Here is a 25313-nt window from a genome sequence, read left to right as displayed (position 1 = left end):
GTCTGTGGTATAAAGAGAAGCCAGGGTGGAGGTTTGGACACTGACAGCCGCAGGGTCCTTGAATATAATATATCTGTGTTGTCATATCAGTATGTCCCCTACTGAAGAGACAGTGTACAGCGGCCACTCAGGGCCTCTGTCACTCACATACAGAGAAGAGACACCTCCCGCGCACACTCCCATATCTATGCACACACCCAGAGAATTGTCTACCTCAGGCCTCCCCTGAACACTCCATCCCCTCTCACTCACACACATATATCCACAAGGGAAAAAAAAAACCCACCTCACCTGTGAACTCACCATATACAACAGGGCCACATAGCAGAATTAGCAACAAAACTCTCTTTTAATGATAGTGTTGACCTGAGGAAATCTTTGAACAGAAAGTTTTTGTGACCAGAGGTGGCCACTGGCAAGGACCTGGCCCAGGGTCTGGCCCCAGGAAGTCTCAGCTGACCTCCGGGCAGGAGGGGGAGACCAGGCCCTCTACTACCCAGTGAAAGGGAACTAGAAATTAGCCCGGGGTGGGGAAACACCGTACAAAATACATTCAGAGCCCCCCCCTAGCTGAGCCCTGGGGTGGGCCAAACCCTCCCGGTGAGGGCATCTGACAAGGAGAGCAGGCCCAGTTTCCGGCCCTTTCTTTTTGTGTGGCCAGTGTCCAAGGGGCAGAATAGAAGGTCCCGGTCATCTTCCTCTTAAAAAAATATATCTCTTTTCATGAACCTCCTCCAGGGTTCCTTGGCCAGGTGGGAAAGAGTGTTTATTTGCCTCCCCCTCCCCCCTCTTGCCCAGGACTTCAGAGGCTGCTCCAGATGGAAGAGCGAGCGAGGGGGGCTGTGACTATGGCTTTTGTGTTTATACTATGGTTATGGTGACAATGTGGGTTTGGAGGGGAAGCCACGGGGATCCCAGGTGAGGAGACGGGACCCTGGATGCATGCTTTTAAAAACATGATCAGTGACTCGAGTCAGAAATCCTTTGGTTTGGTGTCTCAGCGTCGAGAGAGCAGCGGTACAGTGGAGACAGAGAGCCGTCCCGTTACCCCATTTCTAAGGAGTCCCGAGTGGGGACTGGCCCTGTTGGGCTACAAGCGAGGGAAGGGAAACTGATGGCTTGGAGGGCAGGCGACTGTTGTGTTGCGTGTGGCTCCCTCTGCGTTGGAGCACTCTTGTTCCCTGCCTCTGGTTAGTAAAGGACTCCCTGGGTAAGGGATCCGGAGGGCAGTGTAAGATAGCCATGTTGGACCCCACCCTGCAAAGTTGGGTCATTGGAGATTTGTATGTGGCACACGGCCAACCTGTTGGGTTGGGTTTTTTTTGTTTTTTTGTTTTGTTTTGTTTTTTGTACCTAAGGGCCTTTGGAAGAAGGAACAAGAACCCCAATGTCACCCTCCCCACCCCAACCCCAAGACACAGCATGGGCAGACAGGACAGGCAGGGTTCCAGTCTTAGAGGTGGAACAGCACCCAGCTTAGGTCATGTGCTTTAGCCTGGGGGCGGCTCCCACGATAGTGCCAGAACACCAGTCTCTGTACCTCAGGAGTCATATGTCTAAGGCCGCAGAGACAGGTCCCAGCCGTCCGCCTGTCACATAGAGGTGGCCTGAGAGAGATCGGAAAGCCAGTGCTCGCTGGGGGGGGGGGGGGGCAGGGAGACAGGGGCCCACACAGTCAGCTGCAGTGTCATGGCTTACATGTGTCCATCAGTTGCCACATTTGGAACCTCCCAACCACTGTCTGCTCCCACCGATGGCATGGACAGGGACGCCCCCAAAGCAGGGAGCCTACTCCCGGGGGGTGGGGGAAGGGGGGGGGAAAGGCATCTGGATGTCTTTCTCCCCAGGCCTCGGAGGGGCCTCTCTCAAGGCAGGCAGAAGCCTGGGGCTGTCTTTGTGTCAGAGGGAAGCCAGCCTTTTAAAGCCATCTGAAGTGGGGTGCCGGGTCCCTCCCTGGCCACCCATCATCTCGGGCTATAGGCATCGGGCACCCCGGTGAGGTTGCGACTGCGCAGGGCTGTGTCGACCATCCTGATGTAGGCGGCGATGGTTCTGCGCATGTCAGCGGTGTAAGGGTCATACTCCAGCTTGCGCAACCCGGAGCGCTTGAAGTTGCCGTCCTTCTGGCTCTCCACGCACAGCAGCCGGTCCTCCCTGACCGCCACGCCCAGCAGGCTGACCATGCGGCCCAGCTGCGCAAACAGGTCCTCCTTCAGATCCTCGAAGTGCACCACCAGGACCGTCTTGCCAAACTTGAGCCAGTCCAGCGTGTGCGTGGCCCACCACGGGGCATAGTTCCTCACGAACTCGGGCCACTCTGCGGAAAGAGCAGGAGTGCGTTAGCACGCCACCAGGTGGGCAGATGGCATACCTGCCAGATCTCTGAACCCACCTGTGCTCCCTCGGGTAACACACACTTGACTGGCTCCTGGCACAGCCCAATACACAAACAGACCACAACATACAAGTTTTCTTTCCCCCCCCTTGAGACACAGTTTCTCTGTGTAGCCTTGGCTGGCCTCGAATTCACAATGATCCGCCTGCCTCTGCCTCCCGAGTTTTGGGATTAAAGGTGTGCGCCACCACCGCCCGGCTTCACAACATAATAATTTTATGCTAACAAAATGTGGAGCAGCAGAAGTAAGACCCGCAGAACGGTACAGGGAGGGCCGGGGAGTGGCGCGCTTCCTTAACTGCCATGCTGGAAGAGACTGACCAGAGCTACGGTTCTGTGAAGAGGTTGCGATGTTGCTGGCCCAAGGGCTAACTGCCTTACCTCGGGCTTAGTTCTAGCCTCTGGAACAGCCATTCCGTGCCCACCTCTGTGTTTGAACTAACACCCCGTTGACTAAGAGAATTATTCTGGAATCTATTAACAGACAGCTTCCAACAACCCCAAAGCTAAGGACACCCTCAGATAGCATCACAGGCCTATAGAAAAGTTACCCCGTCTCCCTGTACCCGCCCCTCTGATGTACCTACCAATGTATTTTAAACTTGCCTTGATTTACGACTTTCTTCTATAAAACTACCCAAAAAAAAAAAAAAAGTCATGAAACGGCTTCCACGTTGGAACATGGAACTTGGGGTGACCAAAACCCGTTGTTCGTGGGCTATGGTCACTCAAAATGGTGCCAGAATAAACTATCTCATACTCCCTTTAAGATGAGGGTTTTATGTCATCAGACATGGTGACGTGTGGGGTTTTCATCAGAGGAAACACTGTACAGAAGCCAGGCAGGCGCAGGTCGGTGTGTATCCATCGGGCCCTGGCCATCTGGTGTTAGTTCCTCTGATGAGTTGTTGGTGAGTTCTCTCTGGGCCTCCAGACCTCCCTTGGGTTTTTGGACGGTTTATTTGTCTCTTCTGAGCTGGTTGACATGTCATACGTTGAGAGGTATCTCTTATTTGTCTTAAGGTATCTGGTGTGTGTGTTTGAGAGCATTTTGGTCTCACATTCGGTTTGGCTGGCTTGCATTCGGAACTCCAGCGGCATTTTAGGCTCGCTGTTTCGCTTGTTTGCGTTTGGTTTCTGTTTTCTCTTAGCTCTCCTTGTCTTTGGGATGTTTCCTTTATTAACATTTGGCCTTTGTTTCCTGACACTCCTCCTTAAATGTTATTCTGCTGTTTTTCTGCTGCTTCTCCTGTGACCTTGTCAAACCTTTGGCCTAGGGATTTTACGATCATCTGATGGTGAAAGATGGGAAGACAGGAGGCACTGGTTCCCTCCCACCCCAGCCCAGCCCAAAGTATGGCGGTGTCAGCCCCAGCGCCCTCGCTTCTGCAATGGCTTTTCTGAGGCAAACACAACAAACACACCCCGTTGTCTTTGTTTTGTTTTTTCGAGACAGGGTTTCTCTCTGTAGCCCTGGCTGTTCTGGAGCTCACTCCGTAGACCAGGCTGGCCTCAAACTCACGAGATCAGCCTGTCTCTGCCTCCCGAGTGTTGGGGGGGAAAGACACACTTGAAGGCTTGTTCACCTGCCCATTGTCCTGAGCTCCTCCTTGTTTGTGTAAACACACAGGATAACCAGAGACCCAGCGGGAGAATACGATAAAAACAGCATCTAAAACTGACCCGAGTGGTGGCGCACGCCTTTAATCTCAGCACTCGGGAGGCAGAGACAGATGGATCGCTGTGAGTTTGAGGCCAGCCTGGTCTACAAAGCGAGTCCAGGAGAGCCAAGGCTATATACAGAGAAACCCTGTCTCGAAAAACAAAAACAAAAAAAGATAAGAGGAGATAACAAATGTCAGAGAAGGGAGAGTGATTTTAAAATCTACCTTTATTTTGACATAACTCCCCCCATAAGTAATTTTTATTATTTTAGCATCTAAATTAATATAATCACATGTAACTTAACTCATGTGTGGCTTTACGCGCTCTTTCCTATTATGAATTACCAATCTGATCAGCTTCTGGAGCTCGCTTGCCGTTTAGTTAAAGCCGGCTGCCTATTTGTGATTCTTCAGACTTTCGCTGCCTAGGACTTTGTTAAGCGCAGAATCGTGACTACTGAGGAGGCTGTCTGGGTTATCTTTAGTCTCTTGTTTTTGCAAACATGTGCAGGTTAGTCAGCAATTACCCCTCACGGAGCCGGCTGGAGGGCCAGATGGCGGCTTACCTCCAGGCAACTTCCTCCTTTTTGGAAACCTTGTGTCTGTCTTTCTCTTTCTCTCTTTCTCTCTCTCTCTCTTTCTTTCTTTCTTTTTCTCCTGAAGTTACTGGCCTGGGCTAGCTAGGAAATTTGTGGGTTGGGTCAGGTTTTTTTTTTTTTTAAATTTGTTTGGTTTTGGTTTTTTAGACAGGGTTTCTCTATGTCTCGAACTCAGAGATCTGCCTACCTCTGCCTCCTGAGCGCTGGGGTTAAAGGCGTGCACCACCACGCTCAGCTTCCCCTCCTATCTTACAGTTTTTTTGAGCAGCTTGTTTTCCTTTAACTCCTTTAATGTAACCTTTAATGTTTACATAAAAGTGTCTTAACCAGTCCTAAAGTTCCTTGTCCGCCTTAAAGCCCAGAATCTCAGCTTAGCCTGAGCTTGGGGAACTCCTTAGGCTGTTAAAGATAACCAAAGGAAACTGTCTGTGCCCCTCTCCAGCGTTCCTGGGGACTTGTGCCGAGGCCCATCTTTAGCATCTTGGGGAGTTTCCCGGCCTGCTCTCCTGACTGTCCATCCATCATCTTCAGCACAGGTTCTTCTGCGTTCCTTTGCTTCCACTTATCTAAGAGGAAACTCTGTAGATGTTTGAGTGGCTCTGACCCCAAAACAGACATTTCTCAGACCCACCCAGCTCTGTCCTGGGTCACACATACTAACACGTGGCTTTTCTGGGGAACATCGTAAAAACCTAATCCCCCGTGTAAGCAGTCTGGCAGAAATGAGGATATTCTCACGAGGTGTGTGTGTGTGTGTGTGTGTGTGTGTGTGTGTGTGTGTGTGTGTCTCCGTCGGACCATCAGACTGGTGAAGCAACAGTCCTAATGACATAGGCGCCCCCCAGGAATCTCGTGGTAGGAGATGGAGGGTTGTCAGCTGGGGGAGAGCTTGTTCCCCCAGGAGAGATTTTTAAACAGTTTTAGCAAGTTGTCAAACACCTTACAGGACAGACGACGACACGAGGAGAGAGACTGGGCTTGTTTACTTAGATTTTACTTCGGGTCCCTAAAGCCAGTCTTGAGGGGTTTGCCAGGTCTCACTGTCCGTGACCACATCAACTAAATCTCCTTTTCCTGTGTTTAATGGCTCTCTTAATGGTCCTAAATCTTCCTTTGGGACAATTAACATGTTTTTAAATTTAAAAATGTAAAGTCTGCTTAAGAACAAGAGGCTTTTCTCAGGAAGATGTCACCTCCTTGCTCCTCATCCAGTTGAGGGTATAGACTGTGAGACGGCAGCCCCTACGCTGCCATGTGTTTTTCCTAGTGACAGCTGAGACACCCCAGACACTGAGCTCATTATCTCAGTGATTAAAAGGCCAGATCTCGGCTGTGCTTTACATCTGTCTTGTTTGCATGCAAGTGTTTACACGCATACCGGCATTTCAAACGTTTGAACAAACAAGCAGGGTTTCAAGATCTGTATTGGCAAGGCCAGTGTAAGAGAAAGCCCTAAGTGTCTATTTTTTTTTTAAGTTGTCATTTGAAAAAACCTACTAGGGCTAGAGAGATGGCTGAGAGGTTAAGAGCACTGTCTGCTCTTCCAGAGGTCCTGAGTTCAATTCCCAGCAACCACATGGTGGCTCACAACCATCTATAATGAGATCTGGCGCCCTCTTCTGGCCAGCAGGTATACATGCAGGCAGAGCCCTGTATACATAATGAGTAAATCTTTTAAAAAGTGCAAAGTCACTTGAGTTAAAAAAAAAAAACAAAACCTACTTTCAGGTTTCTGTAGACATGCTAGAGCTCAGAGTTTAAAGGTCTTCTTAACGTGTTACACCACAATTATACGTTTAAAAGAATTATTCAACTCTTTAATTAAAAAGAGTGATAAAGTTATGAATGCCAAGGTCTGTCCTACTCTGGATGCCTTATGCTTTTGATGCCCGGTAAAGACTAGTAAAAGGAAATGCTTTTCTAACAATGACAACAAAAGCCACACAAACACAAGCAAAAACACTTCAAGGCACCTGTTACAGCAGCTTAAGTCTTTAACAAATATTTAGTTTAAATTTGGTTAAAAAAACCAAAACTCTTCATGCGCTTTACCTGTGTTTATAACTACAGGATAGCTAAGATACTATATTTTCTGTGTTTTACATTACAGCCTCCTGAACTTTCTTTTAAAATTACCTCATTAAAACCGTTTTCTAGAGCCGGGCAATTGTGGCGCCGGCATGTAATCCCAGCAGAGGCAGGCAGATCCCTGTGCATTTGAGGTCAGCCTGGTCTACAGAGCAAGTTCCAGGACAGCCAAGGCTACACAGAGAAACCTTCGCTTATCCTAAATGAACATGTAAAACCTGTGACTAAGTGTTTTCCCATCGCACAGAGCCTTTGTTTTCTGAACAGTCAGTTGCTGCTGTACTCATTTTAAAAGGTGTTTAGAGAGTTCTGCCCACCTGGGACATCCCTTCTAAATTCAACAGTAGGTGTATAACTTGATGAATGAATATTTGAATCTGTTTGTTCTATTAGTTAATAACACATAGTACTGTAAAAGCCTTTTAAGTATGATAACTAAATTCAGAGTTAGTCCCAGAGTCCTTTTCAAAGGATAAAGACAGCCGGATGATTTCATCAACCGAAAGGCATCGTGTGAGACTCCACGCTGACCAAAAGGTCAGGCCTGTATCCAACTGTTTCCAGCTCACTCCCAGACTACACTGAGCAAACCATATCAAGCTTATATAAAGTAGGTTTGGTTTTTAAGACAGGGTCTCTCTGTGTAGCCTTGGCCGTCCTGGACTCGCTCTGTAGACCAGGCTGGCCTCGAACTCACAGAGCTCCACCTTCCTCTGCCTCCCGAGTGCTGGGATTAATTGTGTGTGCCACCATGGCCGGCTTTATAAAATATATTTTCATAATGTATAATTTATGTAGATATATTCATATAATAGGTCTGTAATGTTCATTAATGTATTAATTATACAGGTGGATTGCTGGATTGTATATGTATTTTCACTATATAGGCAGGAGTTAACTTTACTCAGTCCTCACAGGTACCCATCATCACCACGGTCATCATTTGACAGAAGAGGAAACTGAGGCACAGAGTGGGTGAGTAGCAGAGTGGGATTTGGGGGTCCTGTCTGGCTGCGGTGTGGGCTTTTTACCACCAAGGTGTCGTAAGCGCTGACTGCGTGCTCACAGGGAACAGTGGGCTGTGTACAGAGTGTGGCCCGAGCATGCGGACTCTCCAACCCTGTAGCCTTTCAGTGAGCACGGCTACTGTGGTCACTGCTGGTGATCTTTCTCAAGCAGGAAGTTGTCATTGCTGGGCCCCCAGGGTTCACACAGGCCTGTGTTGTCACCCTGGGGGACTGCTAAGCTTCCTCTTGTGGTCTCTCTATTCAAACTGTCAGAGACTGTCCCTTCTTGGGGGGGCTCATGGTCAGCCGCGTGATAGAAAGTCCCCTGACTGGAGAGACAGGTTATGTGGAGAGCTCCTTGGGTAGCTGCTGAGACTGAGAAGCTGGGAACAGCATCAGCCCGAGCCCAACTGGAGAACAACCCCCTCACCACCCCCCACAGTCACATTGAGGGCTCAACTGTTGATGGTGCAGCACCCCCTCAGACCCCTCCAGAGGGAGCAGCACATGACTCTCTCTCCCACTGTCTAGGCCTCCCACCTACCTCAGGCTCATCACCAGGAGCAGGAAGAGACTGAGGCCCAGCCAGGGAAGGTGACCCGGTAAAGGTCACGCAGCAGGGAGACACCACCCTCTCCAGCCCCTCTCGCTCTGGTCCCGTTCCTCTCCAGCCACCAGCAGCCTCACCCCCACTTCCTCCCGTAGCCTGGTACCCAGCAGGAACTAAATTGAAATCTCCAACAGCTAAATTGCACCATGATAAAGGACTGCTTTTCCTGACAGAACGCATCCGAAGCTGTCCTTAGACGCCTCTGTCCCAGTCCCCTCCCGGAACCCTGTGGCTACTTGAGAAATATTTATACTGGTGACAGGTTATTTTTTCTTCTTAAAACAGGCAGCTGACTAATTGGGCCCGTACTGTTCTAATGGGTAGGGCCAGATGTATGTGGGAGATTGGGAAACTTTTAAGCATACAGAGCCGCTTCTCCCCACTTCTGAGCCACTTCCCAGCATCCTTCATGGCTACTCCCACCTCAGGAGAAACCCAGGTGAGGCTGGTCCTTGGCGCCTAGCACCCCACAGGTCTAGGCGAGGTGTGGTCACGTGTGGCCATCTTGAAGACATTTGCCTGGTGTGTCATGTCAGGCTGAGCCTGTCTTCTGACTCTGTCACCTGAAGCTCCGGTTCTGGGGAAGCTGCCTCTTGTCAACCCGCTGGCTGTGTCCTTTTCCTCTGGGTGCTGGCTGAGACACAGGGGTTGTCCACAGATGACTCCGCAGCCAGGTGGCTGGGGCTGGAACCCCTGCTCCCCTCTACCCGCACCTGGTGACCCTGTTGGTGCTGTTTGCTCTTGAGTTTCAGTCTGCAGACCTGCAAACCTTGCAAAGTCTTGCTACCTCAGGGCAATAAGGTTTGCAAAGATCCCCATGAAGCGCCAGGCGTGGAAGGGTCCCCTGCTGATGCCGCCCCAGCTTTTCCTGAGGCTCCCCATTTGCCCCATCCTGCTGGCCCGGGGTTTTGCATAGCAGCTCCTGAGCTCTTCTGAGTTCCTTCATATCAGGTGTTCACTTGCACCACTCCAACCCCCACCCCACCCCACCCACCTCTCAAAGCTCCGAACTGATTTCATTGCAAAGAAGAATAGAAGTGGAAAAACAAAAGCCCTCCACTAGCTCAAGGCTCCTGGTAACTGATTAGCACCCACAAATCCAGAAAGAGCACCCCAAGGAGCCACACGACACCCAGGTGTGCCTGGCTGCACACAGCCTGGCGGTCTCTGCTCCATCTCCTTGTCGGCAGGAGGGAACCAGGCCCTGATTAATGGCCTCTCGGTGCTGGTTCCCCATGGAATCATTAAGCACAGGATCTGTTTCATTAAACAGATCCAGGACAATTCACCTTGTGTAATCATATCACATAAAATTTCGCCTTCATCCTGCGCCTGAGGGGTTGTAAAATTAACGTTATGGAACCAAAGTTGGGGGTGGGGTGGGGAGGCTTATCTTGGCTCTAATCAGGAGGGGAGCAGGGCTACAGCGATTGTACGTGCACATCCGCCATGCGGCGTCTGCATCTCCCAGGTCGCCCTGCCCTTCCACTGTACATCAAGGGTGTCCCCAAAGCAGTCCTCAAAACTTGTGAGAGCATTGGAGCCCCCGGGAAATCTAATTGGACACAGACTCTCAAGTTTCCCAGGTGACCCTGCAGCAGCTGGCTGGTCACCAGCCCGACGTGAGCAGTGAAACTTAAGTGGAAGTCTGTGTTTATCAGGAAGGCCCCCAAAGGCTTGTGGAAATGTAGCGTTTCTGATTGAGCAGGTCCGGGGGGAGGTAATTTGCACTGTTAATGGACCCCCCAAGTTGTCCTGGTGCCTACCTTGTCAAAGGAGAGGGTGGGGTGCAGAGTCGGGGCTCTGTTCCATGGGGAGAGCTGTCTGCCAAAGCTCTTTGACCTGGGAGAAGCTTCGGGGCTATTCTGGCCCCAGTAGGAGATGAGTGTGGACAACCCCTCCTTCCACGCCCCCTCCCCGGGTTCTGAGTCAATGCTCTGACTGGGTGTTAGTCTATAGCGTTCACATTTTTTTTCCTTTTTTTGGTTTTTTGGGACAGGGTTTCTCTGTGCAGCCTTGGCTGTCCTGGATTTGCATTGTAGACCAGGCTGGCCTTGAACTCACAGAGATCTGCCTGCCTCTGCCTCCCAACTGCTGGGATTAAAGGTGAGCGTCACCATGCCCGACTAGGTTTCACATCTGAAATAAGGACACAGGCCCATGAGATGGCTGCTGGGGGAGTGTACTCTCTGGACATGGAGGCTGGGGTGGGGATCCCAGCTCAGCTGACTTGGGGTGCTAACCATGTGTCCTGCCATGGGAACAGTCTCCCCCTAGCTCCTGGAGGGTTTGGCAGAGACAGGGCTAACTCAGGGACAAGGTGATAACCATGCTCCCCCACACCCACTTCTCATAGACCCCAAGAAGCCTGGGAAGAGGAGAGCTGGCTACTTTGGCCAATGTCCCACACTGCACCAGGGCCTGCCTCCCATCACTCTGTACCCCACACTGCCCCAGGCCCTGACTCCTGTTACCCCATACCCCACACTGCCCCAGGCCTCCCTCCCTCCCTCCCGTACCTTTGCCTTTCCAGTGAGCATGTGCCGCGAAGCCTATGTGGCCCCCGTACTTGCGGTTGAACTCTGCCATGAGGGCCTTGTAGGGATTGCGGATGAGCAGGATAGCGGCGTCGAAGGCCTCGATCTCCTTCTGGCCGCTCTCGTGGGTCTTGATGCAGATGGTCCTCCCACTACGCCAGTGGTCTCGCTCACCTTTGAACCCTGTCCCCAACCCCAGCAGAGAGGTTAGAAGCAGAGGAAGCAAGCCCACCCTCTCCTGCAGCAGCTCAGGATTCCTCGCTCACTCTTTCCTTCCCGTGTGTATTCTGAGTGCCTGGACCAGGCCTTTATCAACAGCGTTTGAAGTTCACCAAGGCGCAGTTCCCTGAGGGCACTGAGGCCGAGGGTGTGGGGCTCGACTTCATGCCACGAGTCACTTGGGTGGAACTCGGTACAACCAGAACACGGACTTTCATTTTGTCTACACTGAAATCCATTTTCTCACAGGCCTAGCCTGGCAATGGGGAGGTGGCATAAAAGAACCAGCACACTGTCAGAGGAGGAACACGGCACCAGCTCCGGGTGTGCTGGCCCTTCCCTGCAGTCCCCTGAGGTTAAAGCCATCCCGCTATAGTGTAGGATGCCATCTCCCAAGCCCAAAACAGCAACATGTTAAAGAAAACTTCCCATCCCCCCTCCAACCCCTGCCCCATAACAAGGCTTTCATGATGTCACCAACAGTGACAGTATGGAAGGTCACATCCCTGTCTTGGGAGACCTGAGATGCTGTATCTTTGATGCCACCATGGCATCAACCTAGGGCAGTATTTGTGGAGATTGAAAATAAACACAAGCCGGTCGTGGTGGCGCACGCCTTTAATCCCAGCACTCGGGAGGCAGAGGCAGGTGGATTGCTGTGAGTTCCAGGCCAACCTGGTCTACAAAGTGAGTCCAGGACAGACAAGGCTACACAGAGAAACCCTGTCTCGAAAAACCAAACCAAACCAACCAAGGAAACAAACAAAAAACACAGTTTTCTAGAAATACCTGCTCCAGAATCTGAAATTTCAATTCCTGGTGAGTTGGTCTGCAGATGGGAAGGTTCCGTTTTGCAGAACACGTGCCAGAAGAATTTTTTGACTAGAAAGGAGCTGGAAAGCTGGCTTTCCTGAGCGACACTGCTCACTTGTCAGCAAGTCACAAGGAATTGCTGAATCCCAGAACTTCCCAGGGACCCCACTTCTGCACCCTTCTTTCCTAAGGACCTAGCAGCTCCGGCACACAAATGCAGCATATCTAAATACGACTTTTCAAAGTCACTATGGTTATATCTACTTATCTGGGGATCATGTGACCCTCAGGCACGAGACCCTCAGGTTCTGAGGAGCCACTGGACAATGGTTCCAAGACATGGCCTCAGAGCTGCAGAAAAACATGTTGTCCTTTGTCTCTCTCCTCACACCTCCAGTATCATAGACTGGGTGTGCCTTGCATCACAGTGTCCCCCAGGTCCCTTCCTGGCACTGTATGCTGTGTTCTTGGATAGCCTCTGTGTTTGGTGTTGACTCCTGAGGCTCAGGGGGGGGAGACCCTGAGCCCAGGTCCTATCTGCGGAGCACCCTGACTTTCAGACTGGCAGCTCCACTGCTCTCTGAAGCCAGGAGGGAACTGACGGGAGGCCAGTACAGGGTGTCTAGGCAGCTGCTTCCCTTCCTGTCTTTGAAGCCACCGAGAGGGAAAACAGGACCTCAGAACCCTTCTCCACACGGCTTTGCAAGGCGGGGCTCACTGACCTTGACACAGGAGATGAGACCACCACTTTAGGTTCCTGACCTCAATGATCCCGGGGCCCCTCCTCTGAGGGTGGAGCCTGTACAGGACAGTGTCTGACCTGTTCTCAGCCATCAGCTCATAAAAGCAGCACAGCCCCAGTTCCGCTGAGGGTCTGGGTTCGAATCCCGACAGGAGCCTCACGTATAGTAGGTGCTAAGTAAACCAAATACAGAGATCTGTGGATCCAAAGGCACAGGCCCCATGTGCTGGTTAAGTTTGTTTTTTTTTTGTTTTTTGTTTTTTTGTTTTTTTGTCAACTTGACACAAACTAGAGACACCCATGGAAAGAGAACCCCCACTCAGGAATCCCTCCACTTGGCCCATTGTGGGTGGGGCCATCCCTGGGCTGGTGGTCCTGGGTTCGATAAGAAAGCAGGCTGAACAAGTCAGGGGGAGCAAGCAGGTAAGCATCGCCCCACCCTCTCCATCCATGGCCTCTGCATCATCAGTTCCTGGCCCTTTCCTGTCTGAGTTGCCTTTGGTCACTGTTTATCACAGCAATTGAAAAGAAGCCATGCTCCTACACCTTGCCAGCTCCAACCTTCCATCTCACCCTCTTCACCTCCTGCCTCTCTCCTGCGTCTCTCCCTCCCACCTGCCTTCTATCCTGGGAGCCGTTGCCGCGCGGCTTTTCCTGTGCCGTAATAGCGGAGTCTGTTTCCCACATGCACAACTTGCTACGGGCATCAACCCATTCGCTCGCACATCAGCCTCACGAGGCACAGACTGTTGGCTTTAGTGTGTGCACGGTCAGAGAGGTACCGCAGCGTGCCAAAGACGGCACAGCCAGGAAGTATTCCTCCACTCAGACACGGACACAGAGCCACAACCGAGGGTCGTCTACACATAGGTGTACAACCCACACTGAGGAGAACGCTTCCTGTCTGGTGCTCCAGTTAGAAGCCCAAGGCTGATAAGACCAAGAGCATGCAATCAGGAAACAGCTGAGCACAGCTGGAAAAAAAATCAGACACCTGAAAAAACTGTGATGTTGGGGCCAGTTATCTCTTCTTTTTTTTCGGGGGGGGGGAGGGGAGGGGAAGGGTTTCTCTGTGTAGCCTTGACTGTCCTGGACTCACTTTGTAGATCAGGCTGGCCTCGAACTCACAGCGATCCGCCTGCCTCTGCCTCCCGAGTGCTGGGATTAAAGGCGTGCGCCACCACGCCCGGCTCAGTTATCTCCTCTTACCCAGCTTCAGCTTTCCCATCTGCAGCCAGGCAAGAGGGCAGCCAGCACCTGTCGCAGATAGCTCAACAGGGTATCTGTGGGTGCCTGAACTTCCCTGAGATGCCTGGTACACATAAATGCTTCTTCGAAACCACACAAGGGAAGCACATTTCCAGTATAATGGTGCTCCGTAAATGAGTGTGGGCAGTGTCAAAATAAAACATGGCACACGGCAAATACTGAGGGAAGATGCCTGGTAAACAGTTTGACGCTCAATAAATGCCCCAAAATAAACAGTTATTATGCCTCTATTGATAGCATGGAGCTGTTGGTCAGTCAATATCTGTGGTGGGGTGCCCAACACACAATGGGTGCTTAAGAAATGTTGGCAGCAGCCGGGCATAGTGATGCACGCCTTTAATCTCAGTACTCGGGAGGCAGAGGCAGGTGGATCGCTGTGAGTTCGAGGCCAGCCTGGTCTGCAAAGTGAGTCCAGGACAACCAAGGCTACACAGAGAAACCCTGTCTTGAAAAACAAACAAAAAACAAACAAGAGAAGAAATGTTGGCGGCAATCAAAATGGAGAACAGTTACCAAGCACACAATAGGTGCTTAATAGATGTCAATTAGTCAGTAGGCTCAGGGGAGGTACAAGACACAGGAGACACACACTGTGTGTGTGTGTGTGTGTGTGTGTGTGTGTGTGTGTGTGAGTGAGTGAGTGAGTGATAAAAGATGGGTAGCACCAGGCATATTGCTGGCCTCCACTGCAGAGCGGGTGTGTGGAGTGGTGTAGCATGTTCCCTTCACCCTCTACCCCTCACCTTTGTTGTACAGAGAGCCATCAAAGTAGTAGCTGCCAGTGTAGAAGCCGGTGGCCAGCTCGATGAGGTGGCGAGCCCACGTGTTGCCGGCGCCCGGGAAGCTGGCTAGAGCGATGAGCTTCTTCGACTTAGCTTGGAGGAACCGTCTGTCCATGCAGCGATTGTCTGTGGGAGGACGGACAAGGGGTCAGGACAGTGTGCTCTGGAGACAAGGTCATATACGGAAGAGGAGAGGCACTGGGATGTGAGGAGCGCACAGTAGGGACCAGTGTTAGCCCAAGAGGAGGACACGCCTCTCCAGTCTCACAATTGGTGGTTCAATCTGACAGTCAATTTGGTGGGACTGAGAGTCCCTCCCACTGCAGCCCCTACCTCAGCCAGAAGGCTCTCTGCTTTCTCTTTCTTTCTTTCTTTTTCTTTTCTTTCTTTTTTTTTTTTTTTTTTTTTTTGGTTTTTTGGTTTTTCGAGACAGGGTTTCTCTGTGCAGCCTTGGCTGTCCTGGACTCACTCTGTAGACCAGGCAGGCCTCGAACTCACAGCGATCCACCTGCCTCTGCCTCCTGAGTGCTGGGATTAAAGGCATGCACCACCACGCCCGGCTCTCTCTGCTTTCTTTTGGTGCCAGAGGGGCAAGGGCTGCCCTGTGGCCATGGACTACCACACTTAAGAGGCGCCTCTCTCTCTGGAAGTGGGACGTAAAAAGATCCAAGTGGATGTTGCATTGTAACTGATGACTGGCACTGTGGGCCACACCCATTTCAGAATATGCCCTGCGCAACATTTCACTTCTCTGAGGTTTGACAGTGTTTTCATAACAAAAGCTTGGCTGTGGGGTCGGGGCACAGAACTCACCCCTTCACCCCTGACCTAAGAACTCTCTACTTGTACCTCCCTGGGAGGCCACTGGTCAGCCCTGTGACAACTGCTGATGTTCTCAGTGTTTAAAATTTTATCTTTTCGCTGGGCAGTGGTGGCACATGCCTTTAATCCCAGCACTTGGGATGCAGAGCCAGCCAGGACTACACAGAGAAACCCTGTCTCCAAATGAACAAACAAGGGCTGGAGAGATGGCTCAGTGGTTAAAATCACCACCTGCTCTTCCAGAGGTCCTGAGTTCAATTCCCAGCAACCACATCGTGGCTCACAACCTTCTATAATGTGATCTGATGCCCTCTCCTGGCCTGCAGGTGTACATGCAGGCAGAGCATTGTATCCATAATAAATAAATCTTAAAACAAACAAAAAAAAATCCCAAAATATTTTGTTTATGCAAGGGCAGCTGACTTTATTTTTTGTTTGTTTGTTTAGTTAAATAATGTTGGACTTTGATTTGTTTCTATTGTGTTCTTTATGGTGTTTTTCTTCTCTCTAATCATGTCCTAGGCTAAAGGTCAACTTGTTTTTTTATTTGTTTTTCCTCAATAACCTTGTTATCTACACATCATAAATAGTTTCCATTGTTTCATGGTATGTTCTGAGAATTGACTGACCATAAAATGTTTCATGCTGTGTTTCAGAAGCTAGCTGCCTGACCATAAACCCAAAACATGTATCTTTCCCGTCAGCATAAAAATAACTGAAGAATTCTACGTGTAACCACTTGCTTGCTAGGAAGAGGTTCCCCTGCTTTCTGTCTGGGTTGCTTCCTCCTGCTACTCTGGAGGAGATTATAAGTTTGGCCCAGCTGTAAAAATAAATTTTTTACCTTGCAACATCTCAGTGTTAGTGCTTAGTTTTCAACACCATAACTGTCTATTTGGTTTCAAAACCCCATAAACCAAGGCAAGATCTACAGGCCACATTGTCTGGGCCCTGGAACCAGCAGACCCTTAGGTTCTGTTCCAGCATGAGTACCCCACCCACACCAAGTTCTCTCTGAGATGCCCCAGCCAGGAATAAAGGCATAAGGTCTGTCTGCAGGCAAGTCCCTCAGCTAGTGTGAGTCTCACTTTCCCAGAGAAGTAGAAGTGACCACCATTCCCAGCACATAGGACAACTGAGGGGAAGCAAGTACATGTGCAGGTCTCAGTACTGAGTCTGATGTGGAATAAGACTAAACACAAAACCCCTCAAACCCCCCTTGGTGCTGCTGCTTACCACCCTTTTCATCGCCATTATTGCCATCATCACTGTCACCATCACCATAACTATCAACACCTCACCATGACCATCATCATCATCATCATGATCATCATCATCATGACCATCACCATCATAACCATTGCCTTCATCATTACTATCGCCTTCATCATCACCATCATCATGATCATCATCATAATCATCATCACCATTATCACCATCAACACCTCATCATGACCATCACCATCATCACCATCTTCAGCACCACCATCAGCACCATCATCATCACCATGGTGATCATCGTCACCATCATCACCACCATCCTAGCTACTCATCATCACTACACTTGGCACACCCACCCCCCACCCCCATGGGTGTGCCAAGTAGAGAGGTAAACAGTGTGTGGGTTCTTCAGGCAAAGAAGGCAGAGATGGAAAAGATGACTGAGTCAGGGAGGGGAAGAAAGAGAGAGAAGGAAGAAGTTGTAGGCACAACAACAAATCCAGAACAGAAAAGGACATTGGGGGCCCAACCGCCTACAGCTTCATTTTCCATGGATGGAGAAACTGGGGCCTGGACAGGGGGTATCGGCTGGGTCTGTGTCGGAAGAGAGGAGGCCCAAGGCTCTCTTTCCACTATCAGCAAAGAGCTACCTTAGCGATGAGGGACAGACACAGGCTCATTAGAACCACCCCTCAAGCTGCTACCTCTGTCTCACACCCAGGAGCCCTAAGCCTAGGTGAGGTCCCAGCCCAGCCCTCAGTCCTCTCTTCAGTTGGCTAGGAAACGGAGTGGCCCGGACACACCTGGGAAGTAGGGTCTGCGGTGGCAGCCTGGCTTACCTTGGACCTGCGTCTGGTACACAATGAAGTAGCTGGGCGTCCCGCAGCTCTCAAACTCCTCGGCGCTGCACTTCTGTGCACACAGTTGCTCATCCTCCCGGTCATGAAGAGGAAACCGTGTGGTGGGGAACCCACAGTGGCAGGCGGTGCCAGCGAGAGCTGCCAGGGGGTACTCCTGGGCAGGAGAGTGGAGGAAGAGTCACCCAGCCCCTTGTACAGCCCACCATCCTCCTCCAGGGACACCGGCAGCTACCCACCATGGCAGCTTTGCTCCATCCCAGTTCCTGTGCTGATAAATAGTTTATCTGAAATAAGCCTTCAGGAGAAACTTGGTATCCATAGCCAGGAAGGGCGGTGGGGGGGGGGGGGGAGAAGCAGGCGCCCACAGAATGTACCAGCCCTTTCCATCTGCTGGCTTCATGGTGAGGACAAAAACATTCCGGAAAATTACCATCTGGGCATTGAGCATCTGGATCTTTTCACTCAGTGATCACCATAGCAACATCTTACATATCATTGGTACCAAATTAGGGATTAGCAATCATCTAGAGCTGAGGATGTGCAGGGCCTCTCCGAGCCTTGCCAGCTCAATAAGACCCTTGAGTTTCAGGGTCCAGGTATTCACGGGGTGTGCTGAAGCCTGGGGATTCTGAGTGGCTAATGTTGGAAAATTTCACCCTGGGCCCTTTTCCCCACTGAGACTGAACCTAGGGTCAAACGCCATCTTTTCTGGCAAAAGGGATTTATTGAGGGTTGTGGTAGAGAGTGTCAGTGCTGCACTGATGCTTTCCCCTGAAGCATGAGAGAGAACCAGGAAGGCCATGCCTCTGTCCATCTTGGCCCTGTCTTTCACACGACAGCATCACACAGTGCACATCCTGGGAAACTCTGTCCTGACCTGTGCTGTGAATTATCAGCTGGTTGCGCGGACGGACGTGCATGCTATGGTGCACGTATGGAGGTCAGAGAACGATGTGCAGAAACTAGATCTTTCCCTTTGCTACGTGGGTCCTGGGAATCAAACTCAGGTCTTCAGACTTGGTGGCAAGCCGTTTTTACCCACTGAGCCATCTTGCTGGCCCAAATCTGTGCCTTTAAACCAAAAGCATACAGGTGTGCCCATGGGCATGCCAGAGCTGCCCTGGGTTGTTTCTTTTGTCCCCCAGGGAGCCAGGTTATCTCTGTCCAGTTGGCTCCTAAACCAGACACAGCCCAGATTCCCTCCCTGGGTCCAGGAAGACCTAGGAGAGAAAACTGCACATCACACCCAGTGAGATCTGTCCCCGCAGGTTACACCTCTTTTTAAGATACTCTATGGGAGGGCTGGAGAGATGGCTCAGCGGTTAAGACTGACTGCTTCTCCAGAGGTCCTGAGTTCAAATCCCAGCAACCACATGGTGGCTCACGACCATCTATAATGTGATCTGATGCCCTCCTCTGGTCTGCAGGTGTACATGCAGGTAGAGCACTGTATACATAATAATAAATAAATAAATCTTTTTTTAAAAAAAGATGTTCTATAGAAACTGCTTAGGGCCAAGGAGGAGGGCACACAGCGGAGTCCCACCAGGCTGATGACACGAACTAACCAGGAGTGTTTATTTTGCTTCCTCAGCCAACCTCAATCTCGCCCTCCCTCACCATTAGACATGAAATGGCAACTCCTGCCACCCTGTGCAGATCCGTGAACTGACCGTGCGCCTCGTCACAGGTCGCAATCCGTGACCCCATCTGCTCTGAGTTGCTGCTACCTCCCCAGCCCCACATCCTGCTCCTTAGGTTTCACGCCACCCTGTCCTTGCACCCCCAGGTGGTGCAAACAGCTCCCGCTTACCTTCTCTGTGCACAGGTCCACACACTTGCCCACGGACATGTTTGGCATGGCGACTGTGACAGGCAAGGCCAGGGAGAGGTTGCTGGGTCGGCGGAAGCAGCCCCTGAACACAGCACTTCCATCTGAGGAGCAGACAGAAACTGTCACCCCCTAGCCCCTGCTCATCTTGGCCATCAACCCGACTTCATCTGGAGCCAACTGAAGCCCAAGAAGTAGCTGGGCAAACTTGCGAGGGTCCCCCCCCCGCCCCCCGCCGCCACCCCATTGGATCTCTTGAGGTGATCCTCCCTAAATCTGGGCCACACCTTCGGTATCAGCCCCCGCCACCCCCTTCCATAAAAGGACATGGGAGAAGTGTTGTCTTTTTTTTTGTTTTTGTTTTTGTTTTTGTTTTTTTTGCCTGCTTGCCCTCACTCTCAGCGGCAAGTTCATCTACCCTGCTGCTGAGGTGCTCCCTCACTGCTATTCGAACCCATTTCAGGATCCCAGTGAAGACCGAAGATCAGCAGCTCCAGGAATTCCCTGGGACCCCAGAGCCACACCGGGACTGGTTGACAGTCCAGCCTCCTGGACTGAAACAGCTACCGTATCTATCCTTAGCCTCTCTGTCGGGAGACATGCATTGTTGGACTACTTGGACCACAACCTGTAAGTCACTCTGAGAGACGCTCTTCTGGAAGGAAGATCTAGAAGGTTGAAGCCCAGACAAGGCAGCATTTGAGGTCACATAGCAAAGCCAAAGCAGAAAGAAAAAGAATGGGCCTGTTTCCAGTGAACAATATTTCAGGGGACACTCCTCTGTCCCAGCACCAGGTGACTGAGATGGGTTCTCTGGGGACCCCCTTACCCCCTTTTCTTTTTTAGCATTCCTGTGCCTCATGCCTCAATCTCAATGGTGGGACTGCCCCATACAAGGAACAGGTGCACAACACGCAGGGTTTTCCACATTCTCATCAGAAGGACCAATGCTGCAGGACCACAGACCACAGGAAGCAAAGCTCCCGGCAGCATCTTAGTGTACTGCCCTTCCCTTCCTGTCCCAGGGCCCTCCCCTGTGCTGAGCTTTAGGGGAAAGTTCTTGGACCTTACAAGTCTTTGCTGACCCAGGATGGACAGCTATGGGCTGCAGGAGCTGATACTGTGCTGATGGGGAGCAGACTCCCTTTAAGAGCCTTAACATGAAAATAACACAGTTGCATAGTGGAAAACCTGCACCCCACTGTTGTGTCCCCAAAAGAAGTCACCCCTGAAGAAAACATCTGGAACCATGACCTTGGTCTGGCCTTCGGGAAGAGAGCCTGACGCAAGGGTGTAGTTGAAAGCTCTGGCTAGTCCAGGAAGGAGGTAAGTGTACCTTTCTTTCTCCCCGCCCCCCTTCCCCCTGAGACAGGGTTTCTCTGTGTAACCTTGGCTGTCCTGGACTCACTCTGTAGACCAGGCTGGCCTCGAATTCACAGCAGTCCACCTGCCTCTGCCTCCTGAGTGCTGGGATTAAAGGTGTGTACCACCACCGCCTAGCTCTTTCTCCCTCCTAATAAAAACATTTCCTTAATCCTTTCCACAGTGAATGCAAATTTTGTGTAACTGGGAGAAGCAAGAAGTGGGCCCTGTGATTTGTTGCAAGGTTTATCAGATCTTTGCTTTCTTGCAGTGCTGGAAACCATATCCAGGGCCTAGCACAGCCCAGGCTTGCTTAGAGCAAGGCAAGCGCTCCGGCACCGAGCCAGCTCTTTACTGCTCGGATCTTGAATTGGGTGCTCCTCCTCAGAAGCACAGGCAGAACAAAGAAGCTAGACCCTGACCATGGGAGCAGGGCCAGGTGGCACTTGCACGGTCCCTACTGGGTGCCAGCATTCTGCTGAACACCCTATAAAGTACCAGCATGTTCCATTCTCTTAAAGACTCTGCCAGGGGTCTAGGGATGTGGCTTGGTTGGTACGGAGCCCGCCTAGCATGCGGGAGACCCTGGTACCATCCCCAGCACCGAACAAACCAGGCGTGGGAGGTGGAGGCAGGAAGGTCAGAAGTTCAAGGCCATCCTTGGCTGTATCGCGCATCTGAGGCCAGCCTGGACTACAGAACAAAGCAAACCCCAAAAGCCCTCAAGAGGCAAACTCATTGAGAAAGTTCCACGAGAAACTAAGAGGCTTCATTTGTCAGAGACGTCCCAGCTCTCCCAGCTGCTCTCTCAGGAACAATCTGTTTGACCTCAGAAAAAGTAAAAAGCACAGACCTCTAGCCTGGCGGGCTTGAGTGCTGGAGTGCTGATCCATGCTCCGGTGCACACGCAGACACGCCTGTCCAGATTCGTGGGCAGGCAAAGGATGGAGAGCTACCTCTACGCTGGAGGTGGGATGTTCGTGAATAGCACGTGCACGTTAAGTCCCTGGCTTTCGTGCACATCAAAGGCGCTTTCCCATCTCTGCTCCACACGAGCTGTGCCCAGTTCAAAGGAGGGGCTCTGGAGACCCCCGTGCCAGTCACGTTCAGGCTCCCCAGCAGGTTGCAGGAGCCTGTGCCCTACATTTTGACAATGTCAGCTCTCACTGGCAGTCTAGGAGGGAACATGCACGGCCACAGTAGCTTGAACTTTTTACTAGAAAGAGCAGAGTGGAGCACTGGTGCATTGACCCTCTTTAAGAGAATCAGAAGTCCTGTCACTTCATTGTTCTGGTGCTTTACACACACACACACACACACACACACACACACACACACACACGCACGCACACACACGTGCACACACAAACACACGCGCACACACAAACATGTGCATACTCTCTCTCTCTCTCTCTCTCACACACACACACACACACATGTGCATATGCGCACACGAGGTAAATGTCACTGGGTGTCAGCTCAGAGGCAGACATGGAGGAGTCCTCCTTGGTCTAAAAGAGGCCACTCTGGGTAATTAGGCCAAGTTCCACCGCATTAAAGATGCTGGCTAGGGAATGGTCTCAGCCAATGAGCTATGCACAGTCAGAGAGGCACTGAATTACCCAAACAGCCTCCCTGTCCAAAGGGGGTTCAAAGGCAGCTATTTTTAGACATTGTCAGAAGGCCCCATGGATGTTGGAAATCCAAGTATCTTGAACTGGGCAGTCCTCAGAGCAAACTTGGAGGACTCTATCAGGAGCAGCATGCACCATGATGCTGCTACTGTCTGGGCTCTCACTGGCTTGGTGGCTCCAGGGATGGTTGGAATGGTCCTCAACTTACAGACAATGATCAAGACTCAGCATGGATCTGCAGCTTGGCCAGAATCAGTGTAGAAAAAAAAAAAAAAAAAAAAAAAAGGAAAAATCCACACCATTCCTCTTGCCTGCCTGCTTTCATGAATTTTGCCAAGACGTGCAAGCTGAGTTCACCTGTTACAGTCAGTCCAGTCTCCTGCGATTGTGAGATTCACCAGTGCCATATGTTATAAGAGTCTGGCAGAGGAGAAGTTGGCAAGGTCCATTCAAAGAGACACGAGTTTCCTGACAAGCTGGAGCTAGGGGTAGCAGGAAGGAAGTACCAATGGGCAGAAAGCACAAACAGCCCAGAATTCTCCCTACAACTCTCAGAGATGGTGATCGCTAGAGCTAATAGTCACAAGCAGAGCTCACTATCCAAGCCAGGAGAGAGTCGATGGGTACTGAGTTCTTCAGTGCTATTGTGGACTTCACAACGCCCCCATCGAGGCAAGAGGGCAAAGGTCAGAGTAGCAACCAAAGGGAGGGCGAAGGAAGAGCGGTAAAGAGGAGAAGGGGAGAGAAGGAGAAAGGGGCTGAGCCCAGGGGACGCTGGGTGGCAGCCACGGGGTTTGAATTGCACCAGAGGGCAGTCAGCACCATGGACAGCCACCCAAGGCTCCCGGGGACTCCTTGCCTGCAGCACAGCTCCCTGGATCCTCTCCATCCATCTGAATCCTGTAAGCATCCTCCTGCAAGAAACACTCCGACCACCAGACGGTCTGTCCCTCGGGGAAGAAGGTGAAACTCAGCGGCACATTCAGCAAGCCGTTGTGACAAGTGTAATGTCACCAAGAAGGTATTCCAAGACTCGGTCCTACTGTGCCAAGAGTGAATCTGTGTGCCCTGGAGTCTGTGTCAAGGCAGAATGGCAGGGCACCTGCAGAGACCTGCCCACCCCTGAAGTCTTCACTTCTGCAGGAGCAAGCGACCCCCTCACGGGTCCACCAGGGTGGCAAAGGGAACCCAGATTTTCCCAGGTTCCTGGAGGTTCCTGGGTAACGTGTCTCACGCCTGGGTGTCCTTTCCTTCTCTGCAGGTGAAGTTTTATCCATTGTGTAAAGACCCTACCAAATGCACTCTCTTCTATGGAATCTCCCAGGATGTTCCGTGGAGCCACTTCTGTTTTCTGTGCCTCAGTTTCCACAAGTGTATAATGGGGACAGACGAGGAAGCGGCTTCCAACAAGGCATTTGCTGACTCTGGACTGTTGCTTCTGGCTGAACGCTGGTTTCCTGCTCACCTGGTCACCCTTGATAAGAGGATCCTACTCAAGTGTCCCTTTGGCTGCTTCAGGTAGCCTCTGCAGTGCTCCGTACTTACTTACCCACAAGGCTGAGCCGACCCAGCTGGCCGCCAACTGTTACCCCAGGATTGTGGTCTCCTTGAAAGAGAGGCTACGCTTTTCCACACTGAGTCTACGTGCAAGTACACAGTGTCCTGACTCGGCTTCTCCATACAGCGTACTGCTGACCGAGAGCCCAGTAGGCATCTTGGCTGGACATCTGGTCAGCTGCCTGCCTTCCCACCCACCTGTCTCTATTCTAGTCTCGGGAGACGCAGCCTTGGGGTTCACAGTAAGGCGTGGGCTTCCCTTTAGCTCTCCTGTAGAAGGCTTTACCTTGCATACCACACTAGAAACATCTCTGGCGGCCTTAGAGCACTGGTTCTCAACCTGTGGGTCGTGACCCCTTTGGGGGTTGAATGACCCTTTCACAGGGGTCGCATAGCACATGTCCTGCGTATCAGATACTTACACTGTGATTCATAACAGTAGCAAGACTGCAGTTATGAAGTAGCAGCGAAAATAACTTTATGGTTGGGGGTCCCCACAACATGAGGAGCTGTATTAGGGGGTCACAGTGTTTGGAATGCTGAGAACAGCTGCCCTAGAGGACGCAGAGATCTGCTCTCAGTAGAAATGGCCCCATATCCTTTTGGACAGGACACAACACAAAGATGCTCTTCTCAGGCCGTACGGTGCCTGTCCAGGGGTCTTTTCCTACCACAAGATGAGCAGGCTGAGGAGGGAGGACACCTGTCTGTCACCCCGGTCCTCCCTTTATGTGTAAATACCACCTCACACAAGAGATCTCACTATCTCACTCACCATGTGTGTGTCACACACCCCATCCAGTTGAGAAGCCTTTGAGTGTTAACACCAGAGAACCAAAAAGCAGGCAGGGGGCGGGGTGTGTGTGTGGGGGGGGGCGCTCCCAGATTATGCAGTTAACGAGACACCACTCTAGTCCTTTCCCGCCACGCCAGCTGCATCTGCAGCAGCAGCAGTATCCTCACGTGACGATAATATTTGAGGCCATCTCTTCAGCTGGCCAACGTGTCACCTTTATCGCCACTTGAACATCGGGTGCAGATGGCGTCAATCATGAGGACAGGTTAGAACCTCACTGCGCCAGCGGTCAGACCAAGCCCACAGCACGGCTTTCTCCAGCTGAGCCTTCCCACCTCTGTCCTTCACCAGCTGGGCCTTCAGACCCGAGCCCAGGTGACTGAGGCAGGGGGTGCAGCCACCACGTTTGCGAATTGGTGGCACGCTCAGCCCTGTTCGCTACAGGGCAAAGTTTGCAGGAGGCTACCAAGGTCCAGGATATCTCTCTCTCTCTCTCTCTCTCTCT

At 51.4% G+C, this 25313-nt stretch overlaps 1 protein-coding gene across 3 annotated transcripts in view; it reads right to left on the bottom strand.

Annotated features, from left to right (window-relative positions):
* Positions 1 to 330: 330 nt before the first annotated feature.
* The window catches only part of WSCD2 (WSC domain containing 2), an 89320-nt gene continuing 64337 nt past the window's right edge, over positions 331 to 25313 (bottom strand). For all 3 annotated transcript variants that reach the window (XM_084762192.1, XM_084762191.1, XM_084762190.1), the window contains exons 5-9: positions 19442 to 19563; positions 17608 to 17782; positions 14687 to 14851; positions 10883 to 11083; positions 331 to 2317 (exon numbers count right to left, since the gene is read on the bottom strand). In XM_084762192.1, the coding sequence (XP_084618318.1) occupies positions 1965 to 2317; positions 10883 to 11083; positions 14687 to 14851; positions 17608 to 17782; positions 19442 to 19563 (1016 nt within the window). In that variant the 3' untranslated portion in view covers positions 331 to 1964. The remainder of the gene's footprint in view (positions 2318 to 10882; positions 11084 to 14686; positions 14852 to 17607; positions 17783 to 19441; positions 19564 to 25313) is intronic.

This window comes from Acomys minous, assembly GCF_964271855.1.
Source record: "Acomys minous genome assembly, chromosome: 16".
NCBI classification, from domain to species: domain Eukaryota; kingdom Metazoa; phylum Chordata; class Mammalia; order Rodentia; family Muridae; genus Acomys; species Acomys minous.
The sequence above is the reverse complement of the archived record's forward strand: the minus strand, read 5'-3'. Positions and strand labels throughout refer to the sequence as shown.